The following is a 15873-nucleotide window of genomic DNA, read 5'->3' as shown; positions in this document are numbered from 1 at the left end:
TGTTGACTCACTTAAAGGGCGCGGTTTTAGGGGAATGACAGTGATGGGAGGTACATCATTCCCCATACCTCCACCACAGGGTGTGGCTGAGCAACTTTTAAGGCTATGTGCCCACGATGCAGAAATGCTCAGGATTTTTTCATGAGCGTTTCTGCATCTCCCTGGCAGAAAAAAACGCATGCGGATTGTACATGCGGATTGTACATGAGTTTTCCTGCCAGGGACATGTGGAAATGGAGCGTGATTCACTGACATTTCCGCATGCGGATTGACAAGCGCTTTCCAAGTGATTAGCATCACTTGGAAAGTGCTTGTGACAAACTGCATGGATTTATATTGTGTGAACCGAGAGAGTGGTTAAAAATAAAAAAATAAATATATACTTACCCTCCGATGGCCCGCGCTGGCTTGCTTCGCTCGGTGCCCGCAGCGGTGGATTGGAAGACTTGCCGACGTCAGCGTCGCGTGACCCGTCACATGACTCTGACGTCAGCGCAGGTCCTTCAATCCACTGCAAAGTGCCGGGAAGCAAGGAGGAGCGCAGCGCGGGCCGCCGGAAGGTAAATATACATTTATTTTTTATTTTATTCTTTTTTTACAGATTTTTTAATGGTACCTGGGTGTGGAGGAGACTCTCCTCTCCTCTACACCCGGGTACCATCCGCACATTAGAACGCGCCAATTACGCAAGTACAGATGCAGTCTTGCAGAATTGGTGCGTTCCAATGCAAGTCAATGGCGGCGAAAACGCAGCATTTCCACAAAATAATTAGTAGTGCTGCGTTTTTTTCCGCAATGATATCATTGGGGAACATTGCTGCCCTTCTACCATGCGTTTTTAATGCGTTTCTGCAGCGTTTCCGCAGCTGCAAAAACGCTGCAGAAACGCATTAAAAACGCATCGTGGGCACACAGCCTGTTCAGTCCTGTTTTTTTTCTCTGGGTTGTGTTTGGAGAGGCAAGGTCTCCAGACTGGACAGCCATAGCTCAGAAGGGAGCTGAAGGCTGGACATAACCTGTGTGGGCACACACATATATGGACTGTGCTATCGTTTATCTTTTGTTTTGTTGTTTTGCCAAGTAATGCTGTGTTTATTTTGCTGGAGTGCAGAGCTTTATGCTGTTAATAAAGCCTGCAGAGAAAACCCGGGTTCCTGAGTCTACTTCCGGAAGTGGCCTCCGAGTCGTCCTACCACAGTTGGTGTGAGAGTGCTGGCAAGATTCCAGGAACACGTGTACCTGCCACAGATACCGGTGGATGTCCTGGGTGAAAGCTGCCAGCCAGCCAGAGAAGTCCGGCAGCATGGAGGAGCTCATTAAGCACCTGGTGCAGAGCCAACAACAGATGCACCAGCAGCACCAGGAGACAACCAAACTGTTGCTGCAACAGATCTAGTTGCAGCAAAAGTCGCAGCAGCAGCACCAGCAGGAGCAACAAAAGCACCAGAACGAGCAACAGCAGATACAGCTTCTGGCGGACGCCATCCAGGGCAGAGCAACCGCCCCACCACCAGGGCCGACTGATGACTCCCACGTCAGGAAGGCGGTAAGACGGGCCATGCAGAAGATGACCCCTGGGGATGATGTAGAAGCCTTTCTTACAGTCTTTGAGAGGGTGGCAGTTCGTGAGTGACTTCCACCAGAACAGAACAGTGGGCAGAGGTTCTGGCGCCATATTTGTCGGGTGAACCCCAAAAGGCATATTACGACTTGGCACTGCAGGATGCCAAGGAATACGCAAGCTAAAGACAGAGATCTTTGCACGCCTGGGAGTGAATATGGCGGTGAGAGCCCAACGAGTCCACCACTGGACATATGCCAGCGACAAACCCCCTCACTCACAGATGTTTGACCTACTGCATCTCATTCAGAAGTGGTTGCAGCCAGAGTCCTCAACTCCGGCCCAGATGGTTGAGCGGGTGGTGATTGATAGATTCGTGCACTCACTTCCGAAGTCGGCACAGACTTGGCTTGCCCAGGGCGATCCCCAGAACACAGATGACTTCATCGGCCTGGTAGAGAGGTATCAGGTGGTTGAGAAATCCCTTGGGAAACCAGATATAGTCACTTTTCTGTACTGGGATACCCAAAAGGGGGCGGGATCACCACGTAAGGGGTCTAGAGCCACCACTGGGGGTCGTCCCACTCCCACTGAAGGTGCCACAAGGACTGTTGTTAAAGATATAGTCTGTTGGCGGTTTCACAACCCTAGACACGTAGCCGCTCCGGTGTCATATGTCCCCTGAGCCCATGGACTCTAGCCTAGGAAGACGGGGTTCCTATTATGCTTATACAGCCTGCAGTGCGGACTGTCGACCCGGCGAGGGGCCACAGGCATGTGCCGTATCCATTAATGGAGTAAAGGTGCTTGGACTGTTGGACTCTGGGAGTCTGGTAACCCTATTCTGAGCTACCGTTCCCCACCAGTTGATCCCTTCCAAAACTGTGGGCGTTCGGTGCATCCATGGCGACGCCAAGGACTATCCAGTGGCCACAGTGACAGTGGGAACAGACTGTGGTGCCCAGTCCCAAGAGGTCGGGGTGTTTAAGGACCTGATACATCCCGTCATACTGGGCTGTGATTTTTCTTTATTTTGGGACTTGTGGGGGAAGGGAACTGGACTAAGTAGCATGGAGAAAATCCAGGTCCCTGGAGAAGAACCCCTGACAAAGTCTAAAGTGGATGAGTTCCCACTGTGCGTCCTGGCCAGCGATGAGGGCGAGACGGTAACGGAGGAGGTCGTCTTACCTGAGTTAGATGTGTCTGGAGAAAACTTTGGGACTTCTCAAGTTCGGGACCTGACCTTAAAGGGGGCGTTTGGCCAGGTTACTGTATGTAATGGGGGCCGATATCAGGTTCCCCCACTTTGCAGTTCAGGGAGAGTTTCTGCATCGGGTGGCTAAACTAAGGGGCGGTGAGACAGTGGAACAGCTGTTAGTGCCGGGACCATACCAACGGAGGGTACTGGATATGGCACACTCACATATTCTGGGGGGACACCTAGGGGTGGAAAAAACTCAGGAGAGAATAGTGAGGAGGTTTTATTGGCCAGGATGTTACCGGGAGATCTTAAACTATTGTAGGTCCTGCCCCACCTGCCAGATAACTGCACCTACCTCCCACTTCCGTAGCCCCTTAGTTCCACTACCTGTGATATAAGTTCCCTTTGAGAGGATTGCCATGGACCTCGTGGGCCCCTTAGTTAAATCAGCCCGGGGCCACCAATATATCTTGGTCATCATGGACTATGCGACCTGGTACCTCGAAGCAGTACCCTTAAGGAACTCGACCAGTAGGAGCATAGCTCGGGAACTTGTCCACATCTTTGCCAGAACCGGCCTGCCGAAGGAAATCCTGACGGACCAAGGAACCCCATTCATGAACAAGGTGATGAAGGAGCAGTGTAAAGTGCTTCGAATTACCCAGCTGCGAACCTCCATTTACCATCCGCAGACCGATGGCCTGGTGGAGCGCTTTAATAAGACTCTGAAGGCAATGCTCAAAAAGGTCATCGAGAAGAATGGTCGAGACTGGGACTACCTGCTTCCGTTTCTACTGTTTTCCATCAGGAAAGTTCCCCAAGCCTCCATTGGCTTCTCTCCATTTGAGCTTCTGTATGGCCGGCATCCAAGGGGTCTCCTAGATATCGCCAAGGAAACCTGGAAGGCCGAGGTCACCCCCCACCGGAGCATCATCGAACAAGTTGTCCAGTTACAAGAGAGAATGGCGAAAGTGATGCCCATCGTGAAGGAACATCTCCTCCGGGCGCAGGAAGCCCAGGCGAGGGTGTATAACCGGTCGCAAGGCTGAGACAGTTCCAGCCTGGGGATTGCGTTCTGGTTCTCATTCCCATTGTCGAAAGTAAATTCCTGGCCAAGTGGCAAGGCCCGTATGAGGTGGTGGAGAAACTCAGTGAAGTGAACTACTGAATCCACCAGCCCAGCGAAAGAAAGCCGCACCAAGTATACCATGTGAACTTGCTCAAGCTGTGGCGGGACCGGGAACTGGTGGAAATTCCTTGCCTGGGAGCCGCTCCTGAAGGCAAGGTGGAAGAGGTCACTATAGCAGAGACTCTATCGCCGGTCCAGAAGCAACAATGTCAAGAACTACTACAGCAAAATCGGGAGTTGTTCTCAGAGTTGCCGGGGCATACTCAGGTGGTAGAGCATGACGTGCCACATGTAAGAGTGAATCTGAAGCCATACCGGATTCCGGAAGCACGCCGGAAGGTGATCTCCAACGAGGTAAAGAGGATTCTAGACCTCGGGGTGATAGAGGAGTCAAAGAGTGGGTGGTCAAGCCCAATCGTCCTCGTGCCAAAACCCAACGGAGAGTGGAGGTTTTGTAATGACTACCGCCAGCTGAATGAGGTGTCCAAGTGCCCTGCGTCGATAAACTCATTGAGAGGCTTGGACCGGCAAGGTACATCACCATTCTTGACCTGACGAAGGGCTACTGGCAGATTCCCATGTCCCAGACGGCCAAGGAGAAGACGGCTTTCTCGACACCTGATGGGTGCTTTCAATATACTCGGATGCCGTTCGGACTACAGGGGGCCCCAGCCACCTTCCAGAGGGCTATGGATCAGATCCTAGCCCCACAAAAGAAGTATGCCACAGCGTATCTTGACGACATTGTAGTCTTTAGCCCAGACTTGGCTAGTCATCTTCCTAAGCTACAGGCGGTTCTGGATGCTCTACGGATGGCGGGATTTACTATAAATCCGAAAAAATGTGCCGTAAGAAAAGAGGAAGCCAAGTACTTGGGCTCTGTCATCGGAAGAGGCGAAATAAAGCCGCAAGTAAATAAAGTGGAGGAAATCCAGACCTGGCCGAAACCGCTCTCCAAGAAACAAGTGAGATTGTTCCTGGGAATGGTGGGATAGTACAGGCGGTTTATCCCAAATTTTGTCATGATAGCTGCGCCACTGATGGATTTCCTAAAAGGCACCAGATCAACCATGGTGAAGTGGATGGAGGAAACAGAACCGCGTTTCAACTGTTAAAGTCAGCACTGCGTAAACAGCCGGTCCTGGTCGTACCAGACTTCAAGAAAGAGCTTGTGGTCCAGACAGATGCTTCAGAGGTTGATCTAGGAGCCGTACTCTTTCAAGAGATAAATGGGGAAGAGCATCCCATTCTCTATCTGAGTCAGAAGCTTTAGATGGGCCGTAGATACAATAAGATACTACCTAGTTTTAGTTGGAAGTTTAAGTTGGTGTCAGACCATGCCCCGTTGAGATGGTTGAGGGAAAAGAGGGGTAAAAATGCCAGGGTAAAAAGATGGTTCCTAGCTCTTCAGGACTTCAACTTTCACGTAGAGCATAGGCCCGGGAAGTTACACTGGAACGCTGATGCCCTTTCTAGAATTCCCTGTCTGGTATCGGAAGGTGCACAAAACCCCCGGCTTTGGGCAGAGGGGGGGAATATGTGACAGAGTCACTGGTATGATTTATGATGGGAGGCATGTGTCACACAGGTAGCTAGCCTAGGTGAACTGAAACAAATAAACTTTCTGCCAGCATGTTATATGCTGGAGGGTTAACTCACTTAAAGGGCGTGGTTTTATGGGAATGACCTAGAGATGGGAGGGACGTCATTCCCCTTACCTCCACCTAAGGGTGTGACTGAGCAACTTTTAAATGTTCAGTCCTGTTTTTTTCTCTCTGTGTTGTGTTTGGAGAGGCAAGGTCTCCAGACTGGACAGCCATAGCTCAGGAGGGAGCTGAAGGCTGGACATAACCTGTGTGTGCAAACTGCACACACATACATCTCAGTCTACACACATACAGTCTCTCCTACAGCCAAGTAAGGCTGTGTTTATTTTGCTGGAGTGCAGACCTTTATGCTGTTAATAAAGCCTGCAGAGAAAACCCGGGTTCCTGAGTCTACTTCCGGAAGTGGCCTCCGAGTCGTCCTACCAAAATAGATAATAAATATATAATAGATAGATAATAGATAGATAGCCAGATTATAAATAGATAGATAGATAGATAGATAGATAGATAGATAGATAGATAGATAGGATATGATACAAGTGTTACTGATTTATGTTAAGCACATTGGCTCCGGTGGGATTGGGGAACGCTCTTCAGTGATGTCTCCCAATAAGTGGAGCGGAGGTATTGACAAGGTGCGGAGGCGGCTGACAGATATTCGCTGTGCACTTGGAGATGTTATTGGCAGGTGCAGGGATGACTGACAGGAATGAAAGAAGATCACTGTCAACCGTAATTAATCATGACTCCCCCTCCTCCTCCCTGGGTCCTGGAGGGACAGTGTGACCGGTCAATGACTGTATTACCCATCAATTGTCCTCAGAAAATCTACAAATAATTCATCATTCATGAACACTGCAGCTTTCTAATATACTCTGCCTTTCAATTCCTCACCATTTTCAAGATCTCTGCTTGTTGCGAGTAAACAGTAACACAGAAATATGGATTACCAGCAGTGTCGCGCCAAGGGCCCACCAGCAACTTCAACTCCAGGGCCCCACTTTTCACAAATTGCAATAGCAATAAAAAGGTTAGATTGTTAAATTAATAAGTTGCTGCCTTTGTCTGTACTTAGTGATGCAAGTATTTTGTGCCAAGTATCGCTCATATAAGAGGGTGGTGGCCACTCCTGCAGGGGGGCCGGGGCCCACCTGAGGATTATCCTGTTCTCCTGTGCGCCAGTGCCTACTAGGAGCTATAACTGAGGCTGTATGATGGAAGAACCCTGAATGGTAAATCTGTCCTGACGTACAAGCACAAGACACGTATTATTGAATTACAAGGCTGGATTGCCATTCAGGAGCCTGAGCTAGTTGGGTATCAACCCCTGAGCGAGGGGCAGTATGGTGGCCATCCAATAATGACTGCGCTGATATGTACTGGATGATAGAAGAACAAGGAAGGGTTAGAGGAAAGCTGAGTGCCGGTCTCTGGGGGAGACGTATTACCAACAATTCTGTGTTACCCAGCTTTACTGGAAAAATAGATAGATAGATAGATAGATAGATAGATAGATAGATAGATAGATAGATAGATAGATAAATAGATGATAGATAGATAATAGATAGATAATAGATAGACAATAGATAGATAATAGATAGATAATAGATAGATAATAGATAACAGATAATAGATAGATACATAATAGATAGATAATAGATAATGATAGATAATAGATAGATGATAGATAGATAGATGATTGATAGATAGATAATAGATAGATGATAGGTAGATAGATGATTGATAGATAGATAATAGATAGATAGATAATAGATAGATGATAGGTAGATAGATTGATAGATAGATAATAGATAGATGATAGATGATAGACTTTCCCTACAGGACTGTGATGGTGGATATGGAGGATGAGGATTGCTGTAGAGGACAGGCCTCCTTCTCTTGCAGACTGTCGGCCTCTCACTGCTCGGTGGAGATTTCTGTTTTCCGCCATCTATATTCTCTGCGGATTATCTGCAATGTAAACTCCTATTAAACTTTATGGATCGGATTTCAGCTCGTCACACAACCCTAAACATAATGTCACAGGGGTCCGGGGGGCATTTACTGAGCTGCCACTAACACTGCAGTGTGAGACAGACAGAGGCCTGGGAGCAGATATTGAGCGAGGCGGGGGCCTCCAATACCTCCGTCCCTCTCAGGAGCCTAATTCCATTCATAGACAGTTTGACAGTAAGAACGTCAGATTTCCCCCTTCCCCTCTTCTCTGTGGTATATAATGACACAGACAACACTGCGGCTAATCTCGGGATTATAGGGGGATCATGAACACGCAGCCTCTTAAACATTAGAAAATTCTCAGAGATGATGGTCGTCCAGACAGAAAATAACTGAGAAATGATCACTACTCGTGTTACGGCGAGACGCTCGCTTGCCATTTTCCACCAAAGTGACACATTATAGTGTTCATAATAATTATTAAACATGATCTGCTGTTTTGTGTATGCAGCTCATATGCAAAGAAACCCTGTGTAGTCTCATTTTACACTCAGGCGTTGTTATTATCCCTCTGCCCCTTTTTCTACTTCTAGCTGGTAAACATTGAGACACATTGCTTTGCAGCACAGCTGAGAACACAAAACGGCATGAGATGAAAATGCGATTTTCTTTTGGGAGTTGTGGCTACTTTGTACAACGCTGACCTCTCATCAGGTTCTTGTGAACTCAAGTGGCTCCTTCTGTCGTTTCTACGAATCCGCTTATTAGCCACTTAGGGTATGTGCACACGTTAAGTATTTGGACGCAGAAATTTCTGCACCATTTCTTGGCAGGGAAAATGCCGCAAAAAAGCGACGTGTGAACACAGCCTAATGGTTGCTCCAGGCCTGACACATATTGAATGTAGTATTTTTTGGGGGAAGCTGTCCTTTAAGGAGCAGTGGCCATAAAGCGAGGACCCTATAACTGTCAGGACACATCAATATTAAAGGAGCTGCCATTTCTCAGATTACAAAGGTTACGACCTTCTTGTTAGGCCTAATAGGGAACTCTATCCAAAATACCAACTGTCCAAGGAAATGGTCAGAGGTCATCCTGCTCCTTACATAACCATGTCTTCTACTACCGCACTATGGAGTAAAGTCCCAAAACAAACAAACCTTCCTGTTGACTGATCCTATTATCGGGCAATTAATGTGTTAACGATCAGCAGTACACAGCCCTCATTTACAGTATTTGTGGTAGAGGAACATAGCTTAAGACTTTCACTATGCAAGTACACCTTATTTATGACTGCACTCTAGTACATCAGGAGCAGTATTGTAGTAGTTATATTCTTGTACATAGGGGGCAGTATTATAGTAGTTATATTCTTGTACATAGGAGCAGTATTATAGTAGTTATATTCTTGTACATAGGGGCAGTATTATAGTAGTTATATTCTTGAACATAGGAGCAGTATTATAGCAGTTATATTCCTGTACATAGGAGCAGTATTATAGTAGCTATATTCTTGTACATAGGAGCAGTATTATAGTAGTTATATTCTTGTACATAGGGGCAGTATTATAGTAGTTATATTCTTGTACATAGGGGGCAGTATTATAGTAGTTATATTCTTGTACATAGGGGCAGTATTATTGTAGTTATATTCTTGTACATAGGAGCAGTATTATAGTAGTTATATTCCTGTACATAGGAGCAGTATTATAGTAGTTATATTCTTGTACATAGGGGCAGTATTATTGTAGTTATATTCTTGTACATAGGAGCAGTATTATAGTAGTTACATTCTTGTACATAGGGGCAGTATTATAGTAGTTATATTCTTGTACATAGGGGGGCAGTATTATAGTAGTTATATTCTTGTACATAGGGAGCAGTATTATAGTAGTTATATTCTTGTACATAGGGGCAGTATTATAGTAGTTATATCCTTGTACATAGGGGCAGTATTATAGTAGTTATATTCTTGTACATAGGGGGCAGTATTATAGTAGTTATATTCTTGTACATAGGGGGCAGTATTATAGCAGTTATATTCTTGTACATAGGGGCAATATTATAGTAGTTATATTCTTGTACATAGGGGCAGTATTATAGTAGTTATATTCTTGTACATAGGAGCAGTATTATAGTAGTTATATTCTTGTACATAGAGGCAGCATTATAGTAGTTATATTCTTGTGCATAGGGGCAGTATTATAGTAGTTATATTCGTGTACATAGGAGGCAGTATTATAGTAGTTATATTCTTGTACATAGAGGCAGTATTATAGTAGTTATATTCTTGTACATAGTGGGCAGTATTATAGTAGTTATATTCTTGTACATAGGGGCAGCATTATAGTAGTTATATTCTTGTGCATAGGGGCAGTATTATAGTAGTTATATTCGTGTACATAGGAGGCAGTATTATAGTAGTTATATTCTTGTACATAGAGGCAGTATTATAGTAGTTATATTCTTGTACATAGGGGGCAGAATTATAGTAGTTATATTCTTGTACATAGGGGCAGCATTATATTAGTTATATTCTTGTACATAGGAGCAGTATTATAGTAGTTATATTCTTGTATATAGGGGGGCAGTATTGTAGTATTTATATTATTGTACATAGGGGGCAGTATTATAGTAGTTATATTCTTATACATAGGAGGCAGTATTAAAGTAGTTATATTCTTGTACATAGGGGGCAGTATTATAGTAGTTATATTCTTGTACATAGGGGGCAGTATTATAGCAGTTATATTATTGTACATAGGGGGCAGTATTATAGTGGTTATATTCTTGCACATACGAGCAGTATTATAATAGTTATATTCTTATACATAGGGGGCAGCATTATAGTAGTTATATTCTTGTACATATGAGCAGTATTATAGTAGTTATATTCTTGCACATACGAGCAGTATTATAGTAGTTATATTCTTGTACATACAAGTAGTATTATAGTGGTTATATTCTTGTACATAGGAGCAGTATTATAGTAGTTATATTCTTGTACATAGGGGCAGTATTATAGTAGTTATATTCCTTGTATATAGGGGCAGTATTATAGTAGTTATATTCTTGTACCTAGGGGCAGTATTATAGTAGTTATATTATTGTACATAGGGGAGCAGTATTATAGTAGTTATATTCTTGTACATAGGGAGCAGTATTATAGTAGTTAGATTCTTGTACATAGGGAGCAGTATTATATTAGTTATATTCTTGTACATAGGGGACAATATTATAGTAGTTATATTCTTGTACATAGGAGCAGTATTATATTAGTTATATTCTTGTACATAGGGGCAGTATTATAGTAGTTATATTCTTGTACATAGGAGCAGTATTATAGTAGTTATATTCTTGTGCATAGGGAGCAGTATTATAGTAGTTATATTCTTGTACATAGGAGCCAGTATTATAGTAGTTATATTCTTGTACATAGGGGGCAGTATTATAGTAGTTATATTCTTGTACATAGGGGTAGTATTATAGTAGTTATATTCTTGTACATAGGGGACAATATTATGGTAGTTATATTCTTATACATAGGAGCAGTATTATAGTAGTTATATTCTTGTACATAGGGGCAGTATTACAGTAGTTATATTCTTGTACATAGGGGCAGTATTATAGTAGTTATATTCTTGTACATAGGGAGCAGTATTATAGTAGTTATATTCTTGTACATAGGAGCAGTATTATAGTAGTTATATTCTTGTACATAGGGAGCAGTATTATAGTAGTTATATTCTTGTACATAGGGGGCAGTATTATAGTAGTTATATTCTTGTACATAGGGAGCAGTATTATAGTAGTTATATTCTTGTACATAGGGGACAATATTATGGTAGTTATATTCTTATACATAGGAGCAGTATTATAGTAGTTATATTCTTGTACATAGGGGCAGTATTACAGTAGTTATATTCTTGTACATAGGGGGCAGTATTATGGTAGTTATATTCTTGTACATGGAGGGCAGTATTATAGTAGTTATACTCTTGTAACAAGGAGGCAATATTATAAATTTAACTGCACAAAATTAAGATCAGTTTTAGTGCCCCTTTAATGTAAGCAGAGAAGCCCACCATAACCCCCTTGTGGACACAAAACTTCGGATTTTGACTAACAGCCATCTGAGACTCGTGAACACCTCTCCGACACATTCTGCAGATCCAATAAAACACCCGATTGTTATCACATTTTTGGCAACTGAAAAGTAAGAAATAGTGAAAATCCTGCGACTTGAGTTTAAGAAACTAAAACCAGCTTTCCTGTGGCACAATGACAGTATAAACGTTCAGGATGAATACGTCCGCTCGCTGACATTCATATTTGTATCTGTTATTTCTCCAAAAACTGTTTTATCCCCCTTTCTTCAGCTTGTAAAGCCGCTTGGCAGGAACACACAGAGGATCAAACGACCGTAATTATTACAAGACACGGGAAACGTTTCATTCTGCAAACGCTTCAAAACTGAGGTTTCTCTTCACAATTCAGAACAGCTGCTGGAGGAAAGTAAAACCAGAGACAGGACTGTCACAAAGTATGGCATCTGACACTTTGAAGGCTTAAAGGGAATGTTCATCTTTTAACACCAAGTTGTTTTACGTCCAGCATTCTTTGTTGATTTATTTCTCTTCACATCTTTATAGCAGTCAGAGTTCTGTTTTTCTGACACAGAGGTCCAAATTCTCTGCACAGCGCTAGAGATGCACAATAAAATCCTTGCTTCATGAAGCCACCACTAGAGGGAGCCCAGGAGCTAGCTGCATACTGCATATATAACAGATTGCAGTAAGTTCCTCAACTCCCCCTTGTGGTGATTGCAGCAAGCCAAAATTTGATTTATGTCTATGCATGGAAACTAGGAAAGTTGGAGCTCAGTATAAAAAAAAATCTAATAGTCCCCCCATCACCAACAACCATGTGCCATTTTTAATAGTGGTGTCATATGTAAAAAAGGCATATCTGAATTTCTTTAAGCACAAGAAACCAACTGCCTCTGATAACTCTGCTCCCCAGTGTTTTCATTGATGACTGTTGAATGATACCTGCATTGAAAATTGATATTTGCCACTTATGAATGTTACTGACAGCATAAAGAGTTCTTCAACGTGTCCACGCCTAAAAAAAAGTTTATTAGAAGTTACAGAACTTTCTAATTCACAGTTTTATCTATTTATCTAAGCGAGACTGGACAAACCCATTATAAGAGGGGAATAAGTCTAAATTTATAGACCCCATTGATATATGCTTCTGTACTAGAAATGTCAGTGAATGGATCAGACAAAACTCAAACAATGCGGCTCCCAAGAGATAAACCACAAATTCAGCTCTGCTACATCAATATAATAACTACACGTGAGGTCTAATTTATCTAATATATCTATTATCTATCAATTATCTATCATCTATCTATTATCTATATATCATCTAGCTATTATCTATCTATTATCTACAGTGCTGGCCAAAAGTATTGGCACCCCTGCAATTCTATCAGATAATACTCAGTTTCTTCCTGAAAATGATTGCAATCACAAATTATTTGGTATTATTCTCTTCATTTAATTTGTCTTCAATGTATCATCTATTATCTATCTATCTCATTTCTATCTATTATCTATCTATCTATTATCTATCTATTATCTATCTATCATATATATATCTATCTATCTATCTACCTAATATATATATATATATATATATATATATCCAAAGCATGAAGGTAGAAGTCCAAAGTCCAATATTCAGTAGTTTATTGACCCATAATGACAAGGCAACGTTTCGTTCCGAGTGTGGAACTTTTCAAGCCTTTTTTGTATCTATATATCTATCTAAAGTAGGGATGGCAACACTGCAGAAAAATACTGCAAAATATAATGGACTTTTATTGCCCATGTATTGACCCATCTATCATCATCTATCTATCTATCTATCTATCTATCTATCTATTTTTCTGTGTATTCTTCTCACAGCAGTGCTAAATGGCAGCAGCCCCTGGCAGAATCCTATTTAGTTCCTATCAATATTTCCTTTTTGTAATGGGGGCCATGGTAGATCGGAATGACTTATGTAAGGTTATGGGTTGCTGGTATAGCTGGCACCATTTTTTCAATTCCCTACATTTTGCCATATGCCATTTTCTCTGGCTTCTCCAGTTAAATTCATGTGTTAGGAGGCCACTGACATGTTGGACTAGCCCTAAATTCGCCCTATATTACATGGGTTTGGCTGCTACTCATTGGCACCTATTGTTCAGCACCTTCTATACACATCACACTCATCTGGCACCTACAACCTGTGGTTATCTGCTAAACATCAGCACCTTGCAGTCTGACAGGGCATGCTGAGAGTTGTAGTTTTGCTGCAGCGGGAGAGGCAGACAGGATTATAGACATATCTTGTAACTTTACCTACCTGTACCACTCCAGACCCTTGTCATAGCACCTGTCAAAAAAGTGGGGTTCAGCCCCCAGTGCCCTAACATCGGGGTGTATCCTTAGGAATTCCAGCAAAGCCCGGGTGCCCCCTTTCTTTACCCCCACAATGATTGCTTGGGGAAACTTTTTACTCCCGAAACTGCTGTGCACTGAGATGGCACTTGGGCTGTGGGTCAGCTTATGGTGTGATGTCCTGTTGCCGGATACTAATGAGTCTCCTAATGTCACTGCCCCAGTGTGCGCTCCATCCTTGGCACCAGGTATAGTTTGTGCAGTGCCCGGGCTCAAAGTGTCCAAAAGTGCAGCATTAGGGGCCAATGTGTCCTCCTGTGCATCCTCAGGGTGCAATGTGTCCTCCTGTGCACCCTCAGGGTGCAATGTGTCCTCCTGTGCATCCTCAGGGTGCAATGTGTCCTCCTGTGCATCCTCAGGGTGCAATGCGTCCTCCTGTGCATCCTCAGGGTGCAATGTGTCCTCCTGTGCATCCTCAGGGCGCAGCAGTTCCCCGGCACCACTGATCCAGGGCTCCACAGAGGCGGCGCGTCCGGGCGCAACCGCCTGCGCAATGCGCAAAGCTCCGGAGCTCATCTGCGAGTCACAGCAAGAGCCGCTCAGGCAGTAGAAGAAGAAGGTGAACAAGCAGATCATAGTCAGCAGCAGGGAGACTTTGGGCTGAGCCCTCAGTGTCCCCAGATGCCCAGAAACAATCCGAGGCTTTAGGATGCCACATCCCATGAGTGGGGCTGGGGACCAGGGATGGCACACATGGCACTGTGCTAATCCCACAGTCCAAGCAACTGTGGAGTAATCCTGTGCAGGATTCAGTTTGCAGCTCACATTCTAAAGTTCCCCAGCAAGCAGTGCAACAAAGAAACTACATCATTAGGACTAGGCTGGATAATCCAGGATGCAAAACTGGTGCTGAGGTGTCATCCAGGTGAGTGCAGCCTCCACTGCTGAGAGGAGAGGACTGGCAGCTCTGCACATGGACCCACTACACCAGCGTGCTCATGTATAGGGGCTGGGGGAGTGTCAGGGGCAGTGATCCTCTGTCTGAGCCCTGACAGCCCCTCCTATTAGTGCAGGAGAAGGCTGCACCCTCATCTTCTCTTCAGTCTATCATCATCCTCATCCTCCTCCTCCTCCTCAGGGTAGTAGTGCTTCAGATCTCAGCCAGGACCAGGACAGGATTACAGGAGCTGAGGTGTAAGATTCACTGGTCTGTGGGAATGTGGAGTCACAGGGGGTTGTGTCTTATGGGGAAGAATCAGGATGGATCTGGAGAGAGAACAGCAAAAATTGTGGAAAAAATACTTATTTATTGGCCCATTGTGGCAGCGCTTTGGCTTGAGGAAGGTTCACACACTTGAACATTTGAACTGAGACGTTGTCACAATGGGCTATTAAATAAGTATTTTTTCAACAATTTTTTGGTGTTCTGCCTCCAGTGGATTTTCTTGTCTGGATCTATCTATCTATCAAAAAACAAAACAGGAAACAGCACAAAAAAGATAGTCAGGTGCAAAAGCCCCCCAGGTACATACCAGTCCTTGAAATATCCAAAGCAAAGTATGGAGGCAGCACACGAAATAGAATGAAGTTATGTAATTTATTAGCTCATATAGCAACATTTCGGTCCAATATTGTGGACCTTTCTCTAGCCCTACAGCTTGACGGTTAAGCCCTGCAGGCAAGGACTTCCGGCCAGTGGCCGCTGCCGCCAGCACCGATAACAGCTGACTGGCGGGGGTGCCGCTTACGGGACCCTGGCCGATCATACATTGATGCCCTATCCTAAGGATAGGGCATGAATGTCAAAGTAGTGGACAACCCCTTTAAAACATTCTCTCGCTCATTATTCTGGCATTTGGCAAATATTAACAATTATGGTAATCCTAATTGACCTAAAATGGGAAAGGTTTATTCTGATTTCATGTCAGATATTGAGGAAAACATGCATATGTGTCTTTTTATGTAGT

General features: G+C 43.9%; 1 protein-coding gene across 1 annotated transcript in view; it reads right to left on the bottom strand.

Moving 5' to 3' along the window:
• HS3ST6 (heparan sulfate-glucosamine 3-sulfotransferase 6) overlaps window positions 1-14922 on the bottom strand; it is a 74060-nt gene extending 59138 nt beyond the window's left edge. The window contains exon 1 of the mRNA XM_073645971.1: window positions 13872-14922. Coding sequence (XP_073502072.1) covers window positions 13872-14629 — 758 coding nt within the window. The 5' untranslated portion in view covers window positions 14630-14922. The remainder of the gene's footprint in view (window positions 1-13871) is intronic.
• Window positions 14923-15873: the final 951 nt, after the last annotated feature.

The sequence above is a fragment of the Phyllobates terribilis genome, unplaced genomic scaffold (genome assembly GCF_046119375.1).
Source record: "Phyllobates terribilis strain yellow unplaced genomic scaffold, ASM4611937v1 Scaffold_9__5_contigs__length_417890890, whole genome shotgun sequence".
Lineage (NCBI taxonomy): Eukaryota > Metazoa > Chordata > Amphibia > Anura > Dendrobatidae > Phyllobates > Phyllobates terribilis.
This window is presented reverse-complemented; position numbering and strand designations above follow the sequence as displayed.